Raw genomic sequence first — 24,168 nt, 5'->3', positions numbered from 1 at the left:
TTCAGCTAGATTAACTTTAGTGAAGTTTGTACTCAGTAGTATGCCAATTTATAATATGTTAGTGTACAAATGGCCCAAAGCAGTGATCAGAGAATATGAAAGGATAATTAGAAATTTCCTATGGACTGCTGATCCATCAGTGAAGAAGCTTGTTACTGTCAAATGGGAGGAAATGAATGTACCATTTGTTGAAGGAGGGCTTGGTATTAGGAGATTGGAAGTGATGAACAAGGCTTTACTATTGAAGTTACTTTGGAAAATTGAAACTGAGGATGAAGAATGGACTAGATTCATGAAGGCAAAGTATAAAAACAAGAATGAAGAATGGATTACTAGTTACAAAAAATCATCAATATGGCCTGGATTGAAATGGGTGATAAATGAACTCAAAGAAGGGAGTAGATGGCTGGTGGGGAATGGAAAAGACATCTCAGTGTGGGAGGATAAATGGGTGAAAGAGTATGTAATTGTTGATCATCACCAATCAGATCCTTTTATTCAATAGCACAAGAACCTAAAGGTAAGTGATTTATTAATAAATGGTGAATGGAATGTCCCAGATAAAATGAAGAAAATTCTTGAGTTGAATGAACTACCAGCAATTGGGGCAGGAATTGATAAAAGAATTTGGGAAGGTGATCTAACTGGTAGCTTCTCAATTGTAAGTGCAGTACAACAAATAAGAGTGAAGTATCAGCAAGTCAACTGGGCTAAGTATGTATGGAGTCCATATATTCACCCTTACACATCCAGTAATGTTTGGAAGATACTCAGAGGAGCATGTGCAACTGAAGAGAATGTCAGGAAAAAAGGTTTTGACACAGTATCCAAATGCTACTTATGTGGTAATGGACAAGACAATATGATGCATATTCTGTGGGAATGTTCTTTCAGTAAAGAAATTTGGAACTGGCTAGGATGTATGTTTAACCTTTATGCTCCTACAAAATTTAATAAATTTATAGCATGTGTTAAAAATCATAGGTCTGCAATTAGGCAGATATGGTATATAAGATCCTTTTCTGTGATGGTGGAACTGTGGATAGCAAGAAATTTGAAGTTATATGAGAATATTAATCCCAATGCTGTAAAGTTCAAAGATAAGATCCTAAATTTCACAAAGGAATATGGAGTCAGAGTCAATGGAGTTATGAAGAACTGTCAGTATGATCTCAACATCATAGTAATATTTGGTATAAAGGGGATTAAAAGAAAATGTGCCACCGTGAAAGAAGTCTTTTTCAAACTACTTCAGATCAACCAAACTCTAATATGTTGTGATGGTGCTGCCAAGGGGAACCCAGGAGCTGCAGGAATTGAATTTATAGCAAAACAGAGTGATGGAATATGCTTGGGAGCAGGAAGTGGAGGTCTGGGGATTATACCAAATTACGTTGCAGAGGTTATGGCACTGATAACAGCTGGTGAATGGCTAGTGAGCAAACAATTATCAGATGTATGCTACAGTTTGGATTCTAAGCTGTTATACTGGCATTTACAAGTGGTAAAATTCTTTGGATAGTCAGAAATAGATGGAAAAAATAAAAGATATTTTGGGAAGCATCACTTTCAGGCACTCATACAGGGAAGTAAATTTTTCAGCTGACCAGTTAGTTAAAAAGGAACAAATTTTGGAAGTGGAATAGTAATTTTATATGAAGATAGACCTGATTTTTGGGGAATAATGGAGCAAGAAGAAAATGTAATAAGTCTGTAATGAAAAATTTGTAAATCTCTTTATCTTTCTTTTGATTTTATTATGATAGTCTTGGCCTGTCAAGACTATCCTGTTTTTTTACTTTGAGTTTACTCTTTAGTAATAAATTTACATGATTGAGAAAAAAAAAGATTAGGGACGATTTCGACGTCCGGAACTTGAACTCAAATTGATATCTAAAAATCATGTTTCTTGCAATTGTCATTATTGTTCATTCTCTACGGTACCAATAATGTTTATGAGTTATCTTTTCAATCGTTTAAGTTGCAAATTGAATGGTTGCTTGATGATTTTATTGCTAGTTTTGGTTTTCTTCAACCCATAATTGTATAGAAAATACAAACACAAGTAGCGATGTATGGGTATTGATGATGGGACTTTGTTATATACCCATATGTAGAAATTGACACTATTAGGTGATTCAAGATTTTGAATTCATCACTAGGAACAATCTTATCTCATTAAACTTAGAGCACTTGTTTAAGTTATACCTAGAGAGCGTACTTCTAGGAAACTTAATGAGTAGAATCCGGTATTCGAGCACTTCCGTATCCAGTGAACTTATGAGATAATTGAAAAAGTGGGGGTCTAACAACCACACCAAATATTTCGCTTAGCAATCTAGATGGAAAAACTCTAATATACTTTCTAGAGAATCAACAAGACTCAATCAATTAAAAGTATATCAGCGAGTTTATATCTCAATCTCTCGATTTGATCTTTACTCAAGCAAATAGAAATCTGCGAGTCTTTATCAAAGAGAGATAACTTGGATGGTACCAAAGACCAATATCCAAGTGTCAATCAATTTAAATCAACAACCAAAAAGGTCGGATATTCTAATTGATTGCAATGCACAACCTATGATATTTCAATTATATAAACAAATATAATGCGGAATAGAAATAACACAGACACCAGAATTTTTTTTAACGAGGAAACCGCAAATGCAGAAAAACCCCGAGACCTAGTCCAGATTGAACACACACTGTATTAAGCCGCTACAGACACTAGCCTACTCCAAACTAACTGCGGTCTGGACTGTAGTTGAACCCCAATCAATCTCACACTAATCCAAGGAACAGTTATGCTCCTACGCCGCTGATCCCATCAGAATACTGCGCACTTGATTCCCTTAGCTGATCTCACCCACAACTAAGAGTTGCTACGACCCAAAGTCGAAGACTTTAATAAACAAATCTGTATCACACAGAAAAGTCTACGATAATAGATAAATCCTTCTCCCACGAATATACCTACGAGTTTTGTTCCGTCTTTTGATAAATCAAGGTGAACAGGAACCAATCAATAATACCAGACTTATATTCCCGAAAAACAACTTAGTATTATCAATCACCTCACAATAATCTTAATCGACGCAGCGAAAAAAGATATTTCGGAATCACAAACGATGAGACGAAGTTTGTTTGTGATTACTTTTCTATCTTTCCTATCGGAGATATAAAATCTCAAGCCAATTATTTCAATTGTACTCGTACGATAGAAGATGCAAGATCATATCACCACTATCACTACCCATTTTGCGATCACTTGAACCTTCGGGTCTATACTTCTTAAGAGACTTCTATAAAAACGAATACACCCAATACATCGAAACTCATCGCCCATGGGTAAACAAAAACCGTTTCAACATCAAAAACAACAAACACCAGAGTAAACATACACAACTACGATTAAAGTAGTATCGGTTTGGCTTCACAATCCCAATGAAGTCTTTAAGTCGTTAACCTGGTTTAGAAGAAGAAACCAAAAGTTAAAGGAGAATCGACTTTAGCTTAGCACAACTAGTATCACACAAAATGTGTGGGGTTCAAATCAGGGTTTGCAATCAATGTTAGATTAGTAACAAAGCATTCAATATTCACCGTGTTAGAGCATAGATCGGTCGACCTCGCATGCATTGCTATCTCAAGCATGTTTGTCAATGTTAGTGATCAAAACTGTGAGTCTTGATTTCTAACCTACATAGATAAGTCTCGGACTAGGATAGAAAAGTGTAGTTGAGCTCAAGGACTTCATGGCGATTCATCATACAACAACGAAGATCTACTCAAGGAACCGTGGAACTTCATCAACAAAAAGGTATGTGGAGACTTGAACTTATCTATCACTCAAAAGTCTATTTCATCTATCTCCTACTTCTTATGAGACAAAAGTCGTATGCTATATAGACTAGATCATACACATTTGATGTTTTGAGCCGAGTATATCTCGCCTATATATATCTCGAAATCATGTGTTGGTAAAGCGTTTCGCTTTGATCAAGTTTATCTTCACCTAGTGACGAAAGTCATGAAAAGTTTCAATTACTTTGAGAATTGCTCTGACGCGAAACGGTATGTGAATAACGGCTATATAACGTCCTCTGAGAATGTCTCAATAATTGGAATGAGAATTTAGATTACATAACCGTGTATTCCTTAATCCGAAGTTTTCGAACTTTGTTGATTGAGAGAAACCGTAGGAATTGGTTTTGCCAAGTCCGCGAACCCAGTCCGCGAACTGACGGAAGTCCTTGTACCGAGAATTTCTACTGGGATTTTCCAAAAACTCGTTTGCGTGTAAGTCTGCGAACTCATTCCGCGAACCTAGTCCACGAACTGGCGAAAGTCTCTTTGCCGAGATTTTCTGCTGAGTTTGGAATTCTCTACCGGTTGTCTTAAGTCCGCGAACTTGTTTGTGAGCTTAAGAGGTTATGATCTAAAGATGTGCTCTGAACATGAAACTTAAATTACTAAGGAATGCTTTATGCAAACTGTGGCTATAAAGTTCATGAGCTGATTCAATCGAATCGAATCATCTTTGTTTCAATTGTGTCTTGTGTAGTTACATAAGATCTCATAGTAATTGAACAACTCTTTAACTAGTTCATTTGAGTCAATTGAACTAGTTATGGTGAAGAAAAACAAGGTTAATATGAAATGCTCATATGGTTAACCTTTTGGGTTACTATGTTGAACCAACATACACATACATGTTTGGGCATGGTTTTCACAAACCCAGTAAACGTCTACCCAAGTGTGTGTGACAAGCTAAGTTTTCGATCTAACAGTTGAGAAATATTAGCTTGAATCTAAATCAGGTTTTCATCTAACTGTGAATATGGATTGCTTTGTAACTAAGGCAAAACCCTGATTTGAAGACTATATAAAGGAGACATTTAGCATTATGCAAAAATAATCCCCAAACGTCTGTATGATACTAGTGCGCTCGCTAGAGTCGATTATCCTTTAACCTTTGGTTTTCTTCTCTAAAACCAGGTTAACGACTTAAAGACTTCATTGGGATTGTGAAGCCAGACCGGTACTACTTTTATCGTAGTTGTGTGATCTAATCTTGCATCTTCTATCGTATGAATACAATATTTGATTGGCTTGAGATCGTGAGAGTTCTCCGATAGGAAAGATAAAGAAGTCACAAACATATTCGTCTCACTGTTTGCGATTCCTCGACAAACCGCCTGTGTAGTCAAGAAGGATTGTAGAGAGGTGATTGATTAATCTAGAATGTTCTTCGGGAATATAAGACCGGATTATCAATTGGTTCCTGTCACCTTGATTTCATATCTTAAGACGGAACAAAACTTAGGGTTTATCTATGGGAGCCAGATTTATCCTTTGATAGACTTTTTGTGTGAGATAGATTTGTTTATTATCAAGTCTGCGATTTTGGGTTGCAGCAACTCTTGGTTGTGGGTGAGATCATCTAAGGGAATCAAGTGTGCAGTATCCTGCTGGGATCAAAGGCGTAGGAGTACAACTGTACCTTGGATCGGTGGGAGACTGATTGGGGTTCAACTATAGTCCAGTCCGAAGTTAACTTGGAGTAGGCTAGTGTCTGTAGCGGCTTAATACAATGTGTATTCAATCTGGACTAGGTCCCAGGGTTTTTCTGCATTTGCAGTTTCCTCATTGACAAAACTTCTGGTGTTTGTGTTATTTCTTTTCCGCATTATATTTTTTATAATTGAAATTATACAGGTTGTGCGTTCGAGATCATCAATTGGAAATCCAACTTTTGGTTGTTGATTGATATTGATTTATCCTTGGACATTGGTCTTCGGTACCGTCCAAGTTATTCCTTGTATTTGATAAACACTCTCTATTTATTTTAGCTTGAGTAAAAATCAAATCAAAGAGAGAGATATTAACTCCTTGAGATACGTTTATCTAGATTGAGTCTGACTGTCTAGTTGATTCTCTAGCAAAGTATTTCGGAGTTAGTCCATACAGATTGCTAAGCGAAATATTGGGTGGTGTTGTTAGACCCACGCTTTTTCAATTGGTATCAGAGCAGGTAAACACGCTAAGACCTCATAAGTCTGTGTTTGTAGCGATATGACTCTATGGACAGAGGTGTTATCTCTATTAACATACCACCAGTCTTCGATGACTCCAATTACTTATGGTGGAAAATTGCTATGCGAGTTTTTTTTCAATCGCGTTATTTTCAATCATGGGTATATGTGGTTAATGGCTATGATGCTCCCGTTGTGGCAGTCGGTGATGTAAACGTTCCCAAACCTATTGGTGAATACTCCGCTGTTGAGATAACTGCTGCAAAGCAAAATTCCGACAGTTTGAATGCTATCACACATGCCATTACCCCAAATCTTCAACATCATGTAACAAACTGCACTAGATCTAAAGTTGCTTGGGATATCTTAGAAACCGTGTTTGAAGGAAACTCCAGCGAAAAGGATGCTAGGCTTCAAAACCTTAATTCCGATTGGGGGAACCTTCGTATGGCAGATGAGAAAACATTTGATGAGTTTAATCACAAAGTGTCTGAAATTGCTAATGCATCTTTTGCATTGGGTAAGACCATTCCTGAAAAGGACATTGTGATGAAAATTCTCAGATCGCTGCCATCTAGATACGAGTCTAAGAAGCATGTCATCGTTGAGGGGAATAACCTCGATAATATTTTCAGAAACACCTTGGTTGGAAAGATTAAGATCTTTGACCATGAGTATACATCCAAAGTCGGTAAGGATGTTGCCTTTAAAGCACAAAAGAACACTAAATTACTAGTCAAAGGTAAGAGTGTTCATGTCTCTGAGGATGATCCTATTCCACATGCCTAATCTTCAACATTACTCGAAATCTTCGTCACTTCAAAGTACTCCAATGATCCCAAAGGTTGTAAGTTTAGCATCATCGTTGTTGAAAATCCGTAGCTATAACAACAAGAAAACAATAGTTCTCAATCATTGTTATATAGTGTCATAGTATCATTACACAGCGTCAAAGTTCAATTGTATCACAACTTTAACAACAATACTATGGTGATATGTATCACTCCCCCTTAGTCAATACTCCATCTCACATGGAAACCACTCCCCTTTACATAATGATCCGAAAACCATATGCATTTGTAGTGTGAACTACATATTAATTCTCCCCTTTTTTGTCAATAAAATTGGCAAAGGTACAAGAACGGGATCCTAATGAAATTTCCGAAAGAGACATTTCATGACCAAAAGAAAGAACACACATCATCTTATTTAGATGCAATCATAAATCCGAAGCTAAATGCATTCATCAAGGAGTTTAAAGATACAAGATAACCCCTATAAAATTCCACGGCCGCACTCCCCACAAAGATATGGCAATTAAGCGCAAGTTCAAAAAGAACTCCCCCCCATAAAATGTCATTCCCAAGGGAACAACAAGAGCAATCTTAATTTCGAAATAGAAAAGAAGGATTTCTTTGGACATAACAAATCACATACAAGTATGAATTTGAATCCAAAATATTAAATTAACCACAAGAAGTTCATGATTAATTTAACCAAAAATGCTCAACACAAGTAAACTTATGGAGACTTAAGAGCGCTCAATTAGATTAATCATAAGTAAATCCATAATTAATCTAACCGAAATACACAACCAAATTAACCACAAAAGTAATCAATTTAATTGGTCATACTCACATAAGAGAGTCTATGGAGCAATGACTAAGTTAAACAGTCAACCCAGTCATGAACGCTCAAACATAAGAAGACTTATGGAGTCATAACTAAATAACCAAACAAGATGATTAATTTAGTTCAAAATGCTCAACATAAAGTACCTTACGGAACAACAACAAGGCTAATCATAAAATAATCAACTTGGTTGTTTCGTGCTCAACATAAGACACATTACATAGCCACACAGTAATACATAAAATATGGATCAGGGAAGACCAATTACTGCGGAATATACAAGAATTCATTCTATTTTCCATCACTATTTGCATAACGACATTTAATAGACGTAATCCTTGCAAACAAAAGATTTTAACCTATCTTCTATCAATAATTGACAATATAGGCTTAACTTTTGTATTTGTCAAAATGCCATTCATTCTTTCATCAATACATGCATATCAATTCATGAACGACTTTACTTTTGACAAGATATGGGACAATCAAGTTCACGGACGCAAACACGCATATCCCATGACAATATTACAATATATAAAACCATAAAGATTAATACTGCAAAAATCATCTTCCAAACAGTTTTAGAATTTAAACCAATAAATCTAAAAACATGAAGATGAAAACATTGAACATAGCTATGTGTAATCACAAAAAAAGGCTATTCCAACCTCTAGTTATTCTTTTAAACAAAAACAGAAAAAAAAAAGATTTACTAGATGTTAAGACCTTTGAAGAATTATTTATCGTCCCCAAACTCCTTGTCGTCAACAACCATTGGAACATGAGGTTCATTAAGGTAGGAGTTTATATCAATAAACCTTCTTGGCTGATGTTGTCGAAGCAGGGCCTTCTGAATCTCATGAGTCTTATACACAAAAGCCTTTATTTGTTGAATCTCCTTTCGCATCTCCTTCAACACTTCAAGAACATCAGAAAACTTCTGAGAATTTGAAGGAACGGCTCTTGGCTTCCTCAAATTCCTCCTTTTTCTTTTCAATGTCGGAGCTAACGAAGATTTTTATTTTTCCTTCATGATTGATGGCTTAACAATCATATTAACATCTTTTCCATCAGAAGACATCATGATTGGAGTATCCATACGTATGGGTTTGTGAGAGGAAATCACAAAAAGCTCAACAAGTAGTCTTGAGATACAAAGAAGTCACAGTGAAGGAAAACAAGAATGTAGGGTTTCGAAACCTTTAACTAGGTTCGTACACGATCAACTCTTGACCCTATGAAGAGTAGAATTGTCGATAATACCCTTTCTTTTATTTTTGATAGACAAAACGAAGAAAAACTAAGAAGAAAAAAAAACTTTTCCTAAAGCCTGAGTAATACAAAATCATTGTCTCTTTTGATCAGGCACATGAGACAAGATTTCCAAATCAACACAATCAAGTTGCGTTGTGGTGAACAACAATTTGTCCACCATTTTCCTATTGAGAGGAATCCTTAGACTTCTGTCTATCAAACCGACTTGACCATACTTTCGTCTCTAATGGTCTTGGTTTATCCTTGGAAACTAACTTCTTAGACGAAGATAAGATCCTACATACCTCAGCGGTCTTCTGAGCAAGTTTAAGATTCATTGGTAAATGATTTGCCCTTCGTTGAAGTTTGTTGACGTGTCTCAATTGGTGTTTGTACTTGTAACACCTTGAAAGTTCATGACCCTTTAGAGAATAATACGAACACGTCAAACTAGGATAAAAATAAGGTTTGTGAGATGTGCACGCAGCTAGACACATGGTGGTGTAGATGGGGAAAAACGATTTGCTGGTTTTTAAGGAATTGAGGAGACGACCATACGGAGGAGACTCCTCGAACCGAGCAAAATGTTAAACCTCACACAGATGCACCGCTGCAAAGGGGGTACTTTATATTCGAGAGATCAATTTGTAGTACTCCAGCCTAAATCAAGACAATGACCGTTCCAGAGTAAATTCGGTCACAAGAGAGGATGGGTTGATCTGTAGGAGGGAAGCTGGGAAATGTGTGGAATCAATGGTAATCAAATATTGTGGGTGTGTGAATTCTGAATATGATAAGCTCTGAATGATTGAAATTGCTCAATTGAGGGTAGTTGCTCAATTGATGAGTTGATGATCTCGTGTTGTTGATGAGACGTGAGATTGATGATATTGTTGATGTTGATCCTTCAATCATGATTCAGAGACTTATTTATATTGCTGGAATTTTAGACACCATGACCCCATGAAGTGTGACAGTTGATGGAATCAAGGAGTGAGGAAGTGGAGATCGTGTTTGAAACCAGTTGCTCAACGTGTGGAGACTTGGTCGATTTTCCACCCACTACCTCGTGAATTCCTTCAACTGATTGAACGACTTGCTCACATTCCATCGTGTGTTTGAACACACGTGCCATAGACCGCCAGACCAAAACCCTAAGTGATATCCCCCCAAAGTGACACGATTGACGTCTCGTGGTATGTTAGTCAATTGATGACTTCATGGTTTGATGGGACGATGAGTCCATGTAGTTGCTGAGTTGAACATGATTTTCTGAAACTCATGAATTGAACATGTCATGAGACAGAGGTATAGTTCTTACGATAAAGTGAACAAGTATTGCTCATTCGATGGATCGTTGAATATTGATTGTTGAACCAATATTCCTTGGTTTGAGCAAATATTTATCATCTGAGAAAGTGTTGCTCATGTGATGAATTGTTAAATATTTGATCGTCTGAGCATGTGTTGCTCATCTGATGGATTATTGGCAGCGTACCAAAAATATTAATTAGAATACTGGTCGTTGAACCGAGCATAATTAATAAAATTAATGACCATGAGGTCGTCATAAAATTATTAAGGTTGGAATCTGGAATGATGATCCTTGGATTCAGAAACCCTAATTTGATCAATTGATGATCAATTCATGGTTCGTCAAAAGTTTAAACATGGGAAGAAGGAGAGAGCGACTACATGGGACCGTGGATCAACCATGTCGTGTCCATATGATCACGTGAGCAAATACAAAGAACTCTTGAAGAGTTGACGATTTGTTGGTGAAAGAATGATTAAATGCTGGTTTAATCATTTATTCGAAAATGTTCGTCTGAGCCTTAGGTGAGAAAACCTAATTAATTATGACGGGGTGAGGGACTGACCATAAGGTCATGAAACCGACTCTGGGTAGTCACGTGACCGCCTGATGATTACTTCATGAAAATCCAAAGTGTTTGGAAGAGTCTTGGACCTAATACGTGCAATTGTGCAAATTAGGTCAAAACTGTGAAACTTGATGGGACCGGCTTCTGTAAGCCAAAGAGCCAATCTTGCTCGGTCAAGATTGCGTGCTCGTGTCCCCAAGGAGTCCGCGTCTCAGTCTTGAGAATTTTGATATTTTCTGGCGTGCAATTGAGCATCCATTCGAGAAAATATGCCAAAATTAGGGTTTCGACGAAACTGAGGGAAAATACCATGAGATGATGGAAAATAATTATAAAATAAGGAATAAAGAGGCGTGGGACCACCGAGGCCAAGGCATAGTCGGCCGGTCGTGACCATGGTCCCGTGATGCCATTTTCCTTACTTTTATAATATTTTTGATGATTTTATGAAGAATTCATGAATTTTAAGAAATTTGATGAATTTAGGGAGTTTGAATTGAAGGAGTTTTCATGAGTTCAAGGAAGCAAAAAATATTAAAATAATAAAAACACGGGAGTGTGGGACCGTGGGGGCGTGTCCGGCCGGCTAGGGGCCCGGTCCTACGAGTTTTCATAATTTTTTTTTATATTTTTAAGTATTTTTCATGATTTGAGGGTTTTTTTCCTAATTTGAGAGAAATACCATGAAATCAAGGAATTTGATGAATTCAAGGAAAAATAAAATAAAATAATAAAACAAGGGGAGTGTGGGACCGTCTAGGGCATGGTCGGCCGTCTAGTGGCCCGGTCCCATAAGTTTTCATAATTTTATTTATTATTTGATGATTTGTGCAAAATACCATGAAATCAAGGAGTTTTTTCATGAAATTAGAGAAATAATAATAATAATAAAATAATGAGGAACAGTGAAGTGTGGGGCCGGCTGGGACCAAGGCATGGCCGGTTGGCCAACTGTCATGCCCCACATTTTTTTCCTTAATTTTATATCATTTTTTACGAATTTATGAAAATACCATGAAACCGAGGAGTTTCCTCGAGACGGAGGAGATTTGATAAAATGAAAGAATTTTCATCAAATCATGGAAAATAATAAAAATGCATTAAAAATATAAAACTGGCGTGGGATTGACCACGACACGGTCGGTAGGTGTGTCCGTGCTCCCAGCACCCTGGTCAATATTTTTAATTATTTATTATTTTCTTCCCTATTTTGCATAGGTTCATCGTTTCGTTGTATTTTGAAATACTCGTTCGTGCGGTGACTGTTAGTGTATCGTCGTTGAATACACCTTCACCATTTGAATCGGGGCTTACTTAGAGGTAGCTCAGACGCCCGGTTGTTGATTATTTATTACTAATTGTGGAATTCGGTGGAGAATAATTCACAAAACTGAGTAATAAGATGTTTATTATTAATTCATAATATCAGCTGAGGATTCGACTACGAATTCAGAATAATAAAATGAGCATTACCATTCCATGGGATCATAGATTCGACCATGGAATCGGAGTAATTAAGATTTATCTATTACCATTTATGAGACCAGTTGTGGATTCGATCATGAAATCGGAGTAATGAGATAATATAGTTATTGTTATTCTATGAGATCAAGTCGTGGATTCGATCATAGAATCAGAACAACTATTTATTGCCAGTCCATGGGACCAGTCGTGGATTCGACCATGGAATAGGAGCAATTGTTATTGCCATTCCATGGGACTAGTCGTGGATTCGACCATGGAATAGGAGCAATAATAGATTATTCTGGGAATTCAGTAGTGAATGTCACGGCATAATTAATCTTAATTAGGAATAATTAACTTTGTGGCTCTATACTAGCAGAGCAAGTTGTCTAGGAGAATTAATTATCCCGATATGAGCTTGTCAGTAAGTCATATCCTTTATATAGTCAGGGTAAACTCGTTGTTTGTTCCTGAAGACGTTATCGCTCTATACTAGCAGAGCAAGCTGTCTAGGAGCCGTCTATCTCGTGATACTATATAGAAATAATCACTGAAAGTGTTCAGTATTCATGAGATATGCCGTTGTCCAGTCGTGAGACTACATATCTACATGTACTCTGAGAGAAAGTACTCTCCTTTGAGAATTCGATGAGAGACCGGTGTCTGAATACTCACGTATGATTGCTGGATCAGAGCTTCGTATAATTATGAGTTTACGATTTTAGCCCTTGTCGAAAATCCACCATCTACATTAAGTCCCCTGCTTACTGAGGAAAGCTGTGTTCCTCAGTCAGCACTAAATGGTGATTTTCCGGCTCATAAATAATAATACCAGTAATTGAACTTAGTCGTAAGTTGAGACGTTACCGGATTTAGAGAGCATGAGCAAACCACGACTTGATGAAGGCTTCAATGTCATGATTGGAGCGTCGTTTGATGATCATAAATTGGTGTTGAACCGCTGGTTTGGACGACAAGTCCGTGGTCTGTTAGGATTCGCGGGCCTGGACCAAGAAAGGAATCCGTTTTAGCACGGACGCTCGTTCGTTCGTTAGTTTAAGAAACAATAAAATAGACCTGAGTCTAATGATAAAAATTTTGTCTATGAGCTTTCACGAAAAACAAAATTTTATTTTTTAAATATGTGAGATTTCACAAAGTGGAATAAACTCTCGTTTCAAAGGTGGATGCTCGTACGAGAGAAAAGTTTTTTTTTTTTTAAATAGACGTGCGTCTCTTAGTAATAAAATTTTGTTTATGAGCTTTCATGAAAAAAATTTATCTCGAGCTTTCAGAAATCTTTGAGAATATACTCTCGCTTCAGAGACAGATGCTCGTACGAGGGAGCAAAAATATATAGATATATTTTCCAAATTTACGTGAGTGTCACGTTAAATATTTATATAGTTTGTAAAATCATGTTTTGATTTTGAACAACTGTTGAATTTAGACCATTATACATGGTAAAATAATGTCTATATGTGAGTTTTCACAATCGTAGAATGGACGTCTGTCCAGATTTTGAGAAACCAGTGAATGTTCACATTGTAAAATTTACGTGGGTTGTTCACGGTTTTATGAAAATCATGTCAGAATTTTGCTCGTCTTAGCAGGTTTGAAGGAACGAGCAAGATTTGAAGTATTAACTCATGTACTGTTAGTGGACTCGTAAACAGGTAAGAGTTGAAAGTTACCATTTTTGCAGACGCTGATGTGAGCATCTTTATTCCATGATTCGTTGTTTTGTTGAATCCTGCGCTTTGAATGATGCGCTGAATGTTAGGCATCTGTCACAGCCACTTTGCAAGAATGACTGACTCCCATGATGACACTTTCAAAGACGATGTTTCCAGGGATGACATCTCCGCGGGTGCAACTTCAAGAAATGGTACTTCTGGGACCTCTGAGTGATGGTGAGAGATCCTTCATACTGAGTTGTACTCCTGGTTATTTAATAAACTATACCACAGGATGATCGTGTAGTGAGGTTTCAGATCAATGTAGACTCCTCGGAAATGGAATAAAGTTTTCGGGGCGGAGCACCCAGAAGTAAGGACTACAGGATGTTAGCAAATGACGCGCAGTCCTCAACCGTTTCTTTGGTGAGTTGTTAGCGCTCCTTGTGTCATGACTTTTTCCTGCCCGTGCAATTAGGATCACGAAACCAAGGTTTTGTTATTTCTTTTCAGACCTTTTCTCCATCGATTGACGGTCTTCAACTTGTTCCCAGGCGAACAATTCAGGAATCCAGTACTGATGAAGAAGTCGATGTAAATATCTCTTTCATGCAGGTGATTACGGCATCTCCTTGAATGAAATAATAATATTTTTTGTTGATGAATCCAGGAAGAAACCATTGTAGATAAGAAGCATGTTGATGAAGCACACTCTTCTTTGGGACATGGGAATATGGAGAATTCCCGAAATCCTGAATCGAATGGAGATAGTGGTGTTGTCAACGGAGATTCTGACATTATCGAGGCTTCAAATGATTTAGAGACTCCCTTAGTAAGTATATCTCCTGTAATTTCTTCAAAGAAGTATGATATCGCTGATTCATGAATGAATGAATGAAAATCCATGTGAATTTGTGGATAACTTTGCCGAAATACGTCACCAGAAAATTTCAGACTTCAGATTTTACTAGAAATGTTGTAGAATCCTCGTCCGAAGTCAGATTTTCTCGGTTTGCATATGTATCTTCAAGCCCAGGAAATTTCCAAGCTTTAACATAGAATCTCTTTGAAGTTTGAGCATGTTTAGGGCCTGAAAAAGGCGAAATAGTGAACTTCCAGGAGACCTTCAGAACTTTTCCAGATTGCATGTTGTTCGATGTTTTGGCCACATGTGTTAGCTCGTTCATACGATTTCTATGAAATTTTGATATGTTATAGTCAACATCCATACAAAGAAAATGGTATATGACCCAACCTTAAATTCCTTATAAATTGCTCCCAGTGCTCCGTTGAATACATGGAAGTGTAAAATCTCTTCAGCTGAGCTTGTTTGAAAACGTGTTTCATGACTTCTACACTATTTGCGCATGTCTTTGGTGCATAATAAGGAACTTAGATGATTTTAGTTCACTTACATTCTGAATTTTATGGTTGTGTTGGGTTTCCACGCTTGAATCATTCTAATCCCATGTAATCTTCACATTAGGTGCCAAATGTTGAAGTTGGGAATAATGGATCCAACAATGATGACTTGAGCAACTATGGAGTCGTTGATAAAGAGACCTCCATCCCTATACCTCAATTTCATGGAAAGATTGTTGTTGATGCCGTGGAGGTGACTGAAACTCCAATTTTACGTGGGATGGTGGAACCCGAATCGAGAATGGAAGAAGCTGCTTCAACCGAAGTTGTTCCTATGATCGCTGACGCTGCTCCAGCGACTGAGAACCAGATAATAGTGCATGAGCTTTTACTCCTTCATTTGGTGAGATACTCCCATATCGCAGGTTTGTTGGTGGATTTAGCGTTTCCATTAGATATGCTGCTATGTACAAGAAACCGTGGAAGACATATGGGCACATCGTCGTTACCAAGGATCCGGAGCATAGTTATTTCTTGACGAGGCAAGTATAATCCATCTTGCGTGTTATAAATGATATCCGTATCACATATGGAAATACTGTCACCCGGGATGTACTCTTTGATTGGGAGTACAACTTGAAGAAAGCTGAAGAACTTGTCTTCAATCTGAAATGGCTTCGTCAAAAGATTGATGCTATCAGGAAATCAGTGGAAGGTGACACTCCTTTCACCACCAGTGATGCCGTGTTGAAGAAGATGGATGAAGTTTCTCCAAAGACCGAAAAGGCTTATAGATATAATCTTTGATACTTCATCCAGTGAGCCTTTTACATTCACGAGCTAGTTGATGAGTTGAGCGTCCGTAAGATGAAGGTGTACTGAGAGTTCAACCTGAATGCTCCTGAAAGCATAACTTTACCACGAACTGTCTTTGTCAGTGAGTCGACATTGTTGCGGTAGATGGCATCAAGAGTTTTCATACTGGATGTGATTGGTGAAGAGAGAAAGTTTCTCAATCATGCAGGGGATTGTGACATAGCGAAAACCCGTTGATGAAGTTTCACGAAATCACCTCAGGTTGCCCGGTGTATATTGAAGGAGTTAGCACCATCCATGATGTTGCATATGCTTTAGAAGTCTTATCATGGGATAATGAAGACTTATCGTTTAGTTACACTTTGATCGTGATGGTGTTGAATCAATGTGTCATCGTCGAGATACTTGTGCTGAAGCTGTACTCTTTGATTGGGAGTACAATTTGATGGCTTTTTTAGATGCTTGAGCGTTGAAACGTATATTCCTTAAGCATCGAATGTCTTAGGGGTTTGATCGTCTCGGCCCTGGAGTATCTTCTGTTGATTCAACATCCCTTTCGTTGCAGTAGTGGGATTTGACACTTGTGCAGACATCAGAGCTTTCTGATTTTGTGGAACACATGGACTTATTGGAGAAACGCGCAAAGTGTTCTTTTCCATGTTTGGACGTCAATAATGAATATTTCAGTGCTTGATTCGGAGAAACGTCAGATTCAACCACTTGGTAAAATACGAATGCGGTGAAGCTACCTATCATAACGCCTTGTAGAGTTGCTAGCATAATTAAGTCCCCATGCTAGGATAGCATGTGGGGAAATAAATGACATAGACATGGAACAAGACTTACCTGAGCGCGGAACCTCTTGATGAATGTCTATGCATATTTTGCAGGTTCTTGCTTCAACCTCGTCGAAATTACTCAAAGTACTCTGATGAAGGAATGTCCGTCAAATCTTCTGGATTAGAACTTTCTTCGTTGGAGAGATGTGTAACCAAAGGCGCTTTGTAAGTACTCATCTTTTCAGCATGGATCCACGCTCGTCTGAAGGGCATGTCATATCCTGGATTTTCTTGATTGTTTATGTGAAACTTGGTTTCTGTCCAGTTGAACTTATGTTCACTTTGAGAATAATGTAGCCATAAGTATTTCCGAGCGCTCCTTCAAGGTCTCAGATTGATATGGAGCATGAGTATCTTCTTGTCGAGTGATGCATATGGATCCTATGGTTTTCAGTGGAATTTTGTTGATGGAGGTGTCAACATCGATCAATGTTCTTCCAAATTCGTTTCTTCTGAGATTGACTGTGGTAAGCAGTCCCCAGTCGTACATATCTTGGTCTGTGGTTGGAGGCTCAAGAAGTATTTTTGGAATGGACTTCTTGACACGATGTGGTTCAGTACTGTGAACATGTCTCTCCTTTGTGCCTTCGACAGATAACGCAATTCATGTTCGACCAAGGATTGAACTGCCTCTTTGATAGGTTGTTCAGAGAGTGTAAGGTTTTGACTGGGAGAGGATTATTGTGTACTCCTTCAGTCCCCAATTAAAGCTATTGTGGATCAACCTTCTCTTTGAAAATGTGCTTCAAAACTCCGCAGTCGCTTGTGGGATGATTGACGAACCTGTGGAAGCGGCAGCAACGAGGACTTTCTATGTCTTCTTCAGTTGGTTCTTTCTTGACATATGGCAACTTGATTGCACCATCTTGGACCCAGACATCCAGGAGTTCGATCACCTCTTTAATGGAAAAAGGAAAGTCAGTTGCTTCTTGATCAGGAACTCTTGTGCGTTGGTCAGAGGCTTGTGCATCTTGCTTATCCTTCCTTTGTGCTTTTGAAGGAGCTGAGGTATGCTTGCGCGGCGGTTTGGATTTCCGTTTGCTCCCTTATGCAACAGTGTTTTTGGAAGGCTGGAGGTTTTACTGCTTCTTGATCAGACGTCTGCTACCTCAAGTGTCTCGTGGTTCTTCAGCCTTTGTAGCTTTTGTTCTTTCCAGTAAAGCGGGTGCATTAGTTTCCGATCTCTTCCCCGCTTCATGAAGCTCTGAGAAGGTATGGAAACAGATATTTTCCAATAAAGCTCTATAGACCGGGATCATGCCGTTGATACACAAGTCTACCAGTTTCTGCTCCGTGACGTTCGAATCATGGCAATCCAATGCTTGAACTCTGAACCTTTTTACATAATCGTTAGGATGTTCGTTGTTCCTTTGAAACATCCTTCCGAGATCAGAGAGGGTAATTTGCTCTGAAAAGAAGAAATACTTCCTGTAGAAAGCATTAACCATTTCTCCCCAACCGTTGATAGTTCCTGGTGCGATGTTGTTGTACCAGGTGTATGCTCTCCCTTTCAAGGATTTTGAAAATTGAGGCGAACAACATGGTTGTGCTCATGTTCACCCAAAGCTTCCAGGAACCGAGAAACATGTTCCCGAGCATTGCCGGTTCCGTCGTACAAAGTAAAGGTTTGAGAGATATAACCTTTTGGAAGAGGAATCCTCTACGTAGCAGCAGGGTATGGAGGTTGGTGACGATGGACATGTGGGGTCTTGTCCTTTCCACGGTTCTCTAGAAGGCGTTCTAAATCCTCCCGAGTGGTGAAGTTTGATGACTCCTTCGCCGATGGATCGTCTGCAGCTTTGCGGACTTCATCATCATCTTAGTATGAATCGAAATTACCTCAGGATCAACGTCTCAGGATTTTTCCTTCTCTTTTCCTTTTCCTTGGATCTTCCCTGACATTGTATCAGTGAGAGCCTTCGGTTGATTAAATAGCTCCTTCTGTGTTGTAGCCATATCGGTTTGATTCTTTGCAAGAGTCTCTTGCACTTTGATGAGATCAGCAATGGTAGGTGGGTTTTCTCTGATTTCCTCAGGGGAACGATCAAACATGGGATGTGCTCCAGTCTGATGAGGAGTGACACCACCGCCATTGTTGGAAGCAGGAATGGTTTCTGAAATATCATCATTAGTGTCGTTGATAGTGTTAGCATCATTTATGTTAGGATCTGTGATCGTGCGTGACCTAAGATCAACCATCTTGTGAAATCTTGAGATTTCAACCAAGAGATTAATCTCCCACTGTGGTCTCCAATCTGTAGATGGGGAACAACGATTTGCTGGTTTTTAAGGAATTGAGGAGACGACCGTATGGAAGAGACTCCTCGAACCGAGCGAAATGTTAAACCTCACACAGATGCACCTCTGCAAAGGGGGTGCTTTAGATTTGAGAGATCAATCTGTAGTACTCCTGCCTAAATCAAGACAATGATCGTTCTAGAGTAAATTCGGTCACAAGAAAGGATGGGTTGATCTGTAGGAGGGAAGCTGCAAAATGTGTGGAATCAATGGTAATCAAAGATTGTGGGTGTGTGAATTTTGAATATGATAAGCTCTGAATGATTGAAATTGCTCAATTGAGGGTAGTTGCTCAATTGATGAGTTGATGATCTCGTGTTGTCGATGAGACGTGAGATTGATGATACTGTTGATGCTGATCCTTCAATCATGATTCAGAGACTTATTTATATTGCTGGAATTTTAGACACCATGACCCCATGAAGTGTGACAGTTGATGGAATCAAGGAGTGAGGAAGTGGAGATCGTGTTTGAAACCAGTTGCTCAACGTGTGGTGATTTGGTCGATTTTCCACCCACTACCTCGTGAATTCCTTCAACTGATTGCACGACTTGCTCACATTCCATCGTGTGTTTGAACACACGTGCCATAGACCGCCATACCAAAACTCTAAGTGATATCCCCCCAAAGTGACATGATTGATGTCTCGTGGTATGTTAGTCAATTGATGACTTCGTGGTTTGATGGGACGATGAGTCCATGTAGTTGCTGAGTTGAACATGATGTTCTGAAACTCATTAATTGAACATGTCATGAGACAGAGGTATAGTTCTTACGATGAAGTGAGCAAGTATTGCTCATTCGATGGATCGTTGAATATTGATTGTTGAACCAATATTCCTTGGTTTGAGCAAATATTTATCATCTGAGCAAGTGTTGCTCATGTGATGAATTTTTGAATATTTGATCGTCTGAGCATGTGTTGCTCATCTGATGGATTATTGGCACCGTACCAAAAATATTAATTAGAATACTGGTCGTTGAACCAAGCATAATTAATAAAATTAATGACCATGAGGTCGTCATAAAATTATTAAGGTTAGAATATGGAATGATCATCCTTGGATTCAGAAACCCTAATTTGATCAATTGATGATCAATTCATGGTTCGTCAGAAGTTTAACCATGGGACGAAGGAGGGAGCGACTACGTGGGACCGTGGATCAGCCATGTAGTATCCATATGCTCACGTGAGCAAATACAAAGAACTACTGAAGAGTTGACGATTTGTTGGTGAAAGAATGATTAAATGCTGGTTTAATCATTTATTCGAAAATGCTCGTCTGAGCCTTAGGTGAGAAAACCTAATTAATTATGACGGGGTGAGGGACCGACCATGGGGTCATGAAACCGGCTCTGGGTAGTCACGTGACCGCCTGATGATTACTTCATGAAAATCCAAAGTGTTTGGAAGAGTCTTGGACCTAATACGTGCAATTGTGCAAATTAGGTCAAAACTGTGAAACTTGATGGGACCGGCTTCTGTAAGCCAAAGAGCCAATCTTGCTCGGTCAAGATAGCGTGCTCATGTCCCCATGGCGTAAGCGTCTCAGGCCTGAGAATTTTGATATTTTATGGCGTGCAATTGAGCATCCATTCGAGAAAATATGCCAAAATTAGGATTTCGACGAAACTGAGGGAAAACACCATGAGATGATGGAAAATAATTATAAAATAAGGAATAAGGAGGCGTGGGACCGCCGAGGCCAAGGCATGGTCGGACGGTCGTGACCATGGTCCCGTGATGCCATTTTCCTTAATTTTATAATATTTTTGATGATTTTATGAAGAATTCATGAATTTTAAGAAATTTGATGAATTTAGGGAGTTTCCATGAATTGAAGGAGTTTTCATGAGTTCAAGGAAGCAAAAAATATTAAAATAATAAAAACACGGCGTGTGGGACCGTGGGGGCGTGGTCGGCCGGCTAGGGGCCCGGTCCCACGAGTTTTCATAATTTTTTTTATATTTTTTAAGTATTTTTCATGATTTGAGGGAATTTTTCCTAATTTGAGAGAAATACCATGAAATCAAAGAATTTGATGAATTAAAGGAAAAATAAAATAAAATAATAAAACAAGGGGAGTGTGGGATCGGCTAGGGTATGGCCGGCCGGCTACTGGCCCGGTCCCACAAGATTTCATAATTTTATTTATTATTTGATGATTTGTGCAAAATACCATGAAATCAAGGAGTTTTTTCATGAAATTAGAGAAATAATAATAATAATAAAATAATGAGGAACCGTGAGGTGTGGGGCCGGCTGGGACCAAGCCATGGCTCGTTGGCCAACGGTCACGCCCCACACTTCTTTCCTTAATTTTATATTATTTTTTACGAATTTATGAAAATACCATGAAACCGAGGAGTTTCCTCGAGACGAAGGAGATTTGATAAAATGAGAGAATATTCATCAAATCATGGAAAATAATAAAAATGCATTAAAAATATAAAACTGGCGCAGGATTGACCACGACACTGTCGGTCGGTCGTGTGTCCGTGCTCCCAGCACCCTGGTCAGTATTTTTAATTATTTATTATTTTCTTCCCTATTTTGCATAGGTTCATCGTTTCGTTGTATTTTGAAATACTCGTTCCTGCGGTGACTGTTAGTGTATCGTCGTTGAATACACCTTCACCATTTGAATCGGGGCTTACTTAGAGGTAGCTCAGACGACCGGTTGTTGATTGTTTATTACTAATTGTGGAATTCGGTGGAGAATAATTCACAAAACTGAGTAATAAGATGTTTACTATTAATTCATAAGATCAACTGAGGATTCGACTAAGAATTCGGAATAATAAAATGAGCATTACCATTCCATGGGATCGTAGATTCGACCATTGAATCGGAGTAATTAAGATTTATCTATTACCATTTATGAGACCAGTTGTGGATTCGATATGAAATCGGAGTAATGAGATAATATAGTTATTTTTATTCTATGAGATCAAGCCGTGGATTCGATCATAGAATCAGAACAACTATTTATTGCCATTCCATGGGACCAGTCGTGGATTCGACCATGGAATATGAGCAATTGTTATTGCCATTCCATGGGACCAGTCGTGGATTCGACCATGGAATAGGAACAATAATAGATTATTATGGGAATTCAGTAGTGAATGTCATGGCAAAATTAATCTTAATTAGGAATAATTAACTTTGTGGCTCTATACTAGCATAACAAGCTGTCTAGGAGCATTAATTATCCCGATATGAGCTTGTCGGTAAGTCATATCCTTTATATAGTCAGGGTAAACTCGTTGTTTGTTCCTGAAGACGTTATCGCTCTATACTAGCAGAGCAAGCTGTCTAGGAGCCGTCCATCTCGTGATACTATATAGAAATAATCACTGAAAGTGTTCAGTATTCATGAGATATGCCGTTGTCCAGTCGTGAGACTACATATCTACATGTACTCTGAGAGAAAGTACTCTCCTTTGAGAATTCGATGAGAGACCCGTGTCTCAATACTCACGTATGATTGCTGGATCAGAGCTTTGTATAATTATGAGTTTACGATTTTATCCCTTGTCGAAAATCCACCATCTACAGGTGGAACCTGAAATATTGCAAATAGAGTTTCCAAGAAATTGGTCAATTTTTTCTTCCAGATTAGTTGGATTATCTTCTAAAAGAATATTGAAATTGATATATGTATTGCTGCAGTTATCAAAATCAATATTTTCACCAAGAAGCACAACACTTGATTTCTCGTCTTCATTGGAATCATAGCTGTCAGACATTTCATCAAGAGTTGCAGCAAGACCTTTGTTCCCAGTGTATTTTCTACGATTTGGGCACTCGTTTGCAAAATGACCAAATCCTTTACACTTAAACCGCTGAGGCATATCCTCATCATCAGTTTCATCTGTTTCCCTGTTTTTAGGAGGAATACGATTATGAGGTTTAACTGATGCTTTAGGCTTATCTCTGGAGAACCGTTTACTTCTCTTCAACAGAAGATCTCTAAACTGTCTTGTGATCATCGAGACTGACTTGCCAAGATCTTCATCTGATAAATCTGTCTCAGAATGATCATCTTCAGAGATATACACTTTTTTACTCTTATCAAGTAATTTAGTATCCTTTTGTGCTTTGAACGCAACATCCTTAGTTTTGGATGAATGTTCGTGATCAAAGATCTTAAGCTTCCCAACCAACGTATTTCTGGAAAGATTATCAAGGTTGTTTCCCTCAACAATGGCATGCTTCTTAGAATCGTATCTAGATGGCAGCGATCTGAGAATTTTCATCACAATGTCCTTTTCAGGAATAGTCTTATCCAATGCAAAAGATGCATTAACAATTTCAGACACTTTGTGATTAAACTCATCAAATGTTTCTTCATCTGCCATACGAAGGTTTTCCTAATCGGAATTAAGGTTTTGAAGCCTAGCTTCCTTTTCACTGGAGTTACCTTCGAATACGGTTTCCAAGATATCCCAAGCTTCTTGCGACTTAGTGCAATTAGTCACATGGTGCTGAAGATTTGGGGTAATGGCATGTATGATCGCATTTAAACCGTCGAAGTTTTTCTTTGTAGCAAGTATCTCAGCAGGGGTGTATTCACCAATAGGTTTGGGAACGTTTACATCTCCAACTGCCACAACGGGAGGATCATAGCCATTAACAACATATACCATGATTGAAAATCACGCGCTTGAAGAAAAGCTCGCATAACAGTTTTCCACCATAAGTAATTAGAGCCATCGAAGACTGGTGGTACGTTAATAGAGATAGCACCTCTGTCCATAGAGTCAGATCGTTACAAACACAAACTTGTGAGGTCTTGAACGTGCTTGCCTGCTATGATACCAATTGAAAAAGTGGGGGTCTAACAACCACGCCAAATATTTCGCTTAGCAATCTGTATGGACAAACTCTAATATACTTTCTAGAGA

At 38.4% G+C, this 24,168-nt stretch overlaps 1 protein-coding gene across 1 annotated transcript; it reads left to right on the top strand.

Moving 5' to 3' along the window:
* The first annotated feature begins 565 nt into the window (after positions 1-565).
* LOC113316144 lies at positions 566-1,522 on the top strand. The gene has a single exon (XM_026564364.1). The coding sequence runs from the start codon at positions 566-568 to the stop codon at positions 1,520-1,522; it is 957 nt and encodes a 318-aa protein (XP_026420149.1).
* Positions 1,523-24,168: the final 22,646 nt, after the last annotated feature.

The sequence above is a fragment of the Papaver somniferum genome, chromosome 10, assembly GCF_003573695.1.
Source record: "Papaver somniferum cultivar HN1 chromosome 10, ASM357369v1, whole genome shotgun sequence".
NCBI classification, from domain to species: domain Eukaryota; kingdom Viridiplantae; phylum Streptophyta; class Magnoliopsida; order Ranunculales; family Papaveraceae; genus Papaver; species Papaver somniferum.
Note: the sequence above shows the minus strand (reverse complement) of the source record. Positions and strands in the feature narration are given on the sequence as shown.

What these genes read in the sequence shown, in the direction of transcription:
- LOC113316144 (XM_026564364.1), top strand. Translation starts at nt 566, where the DNA reads ATGAAGAAAATTCTTGAGTTGAATGAACTACCAGCAATTGGGGCAGGA.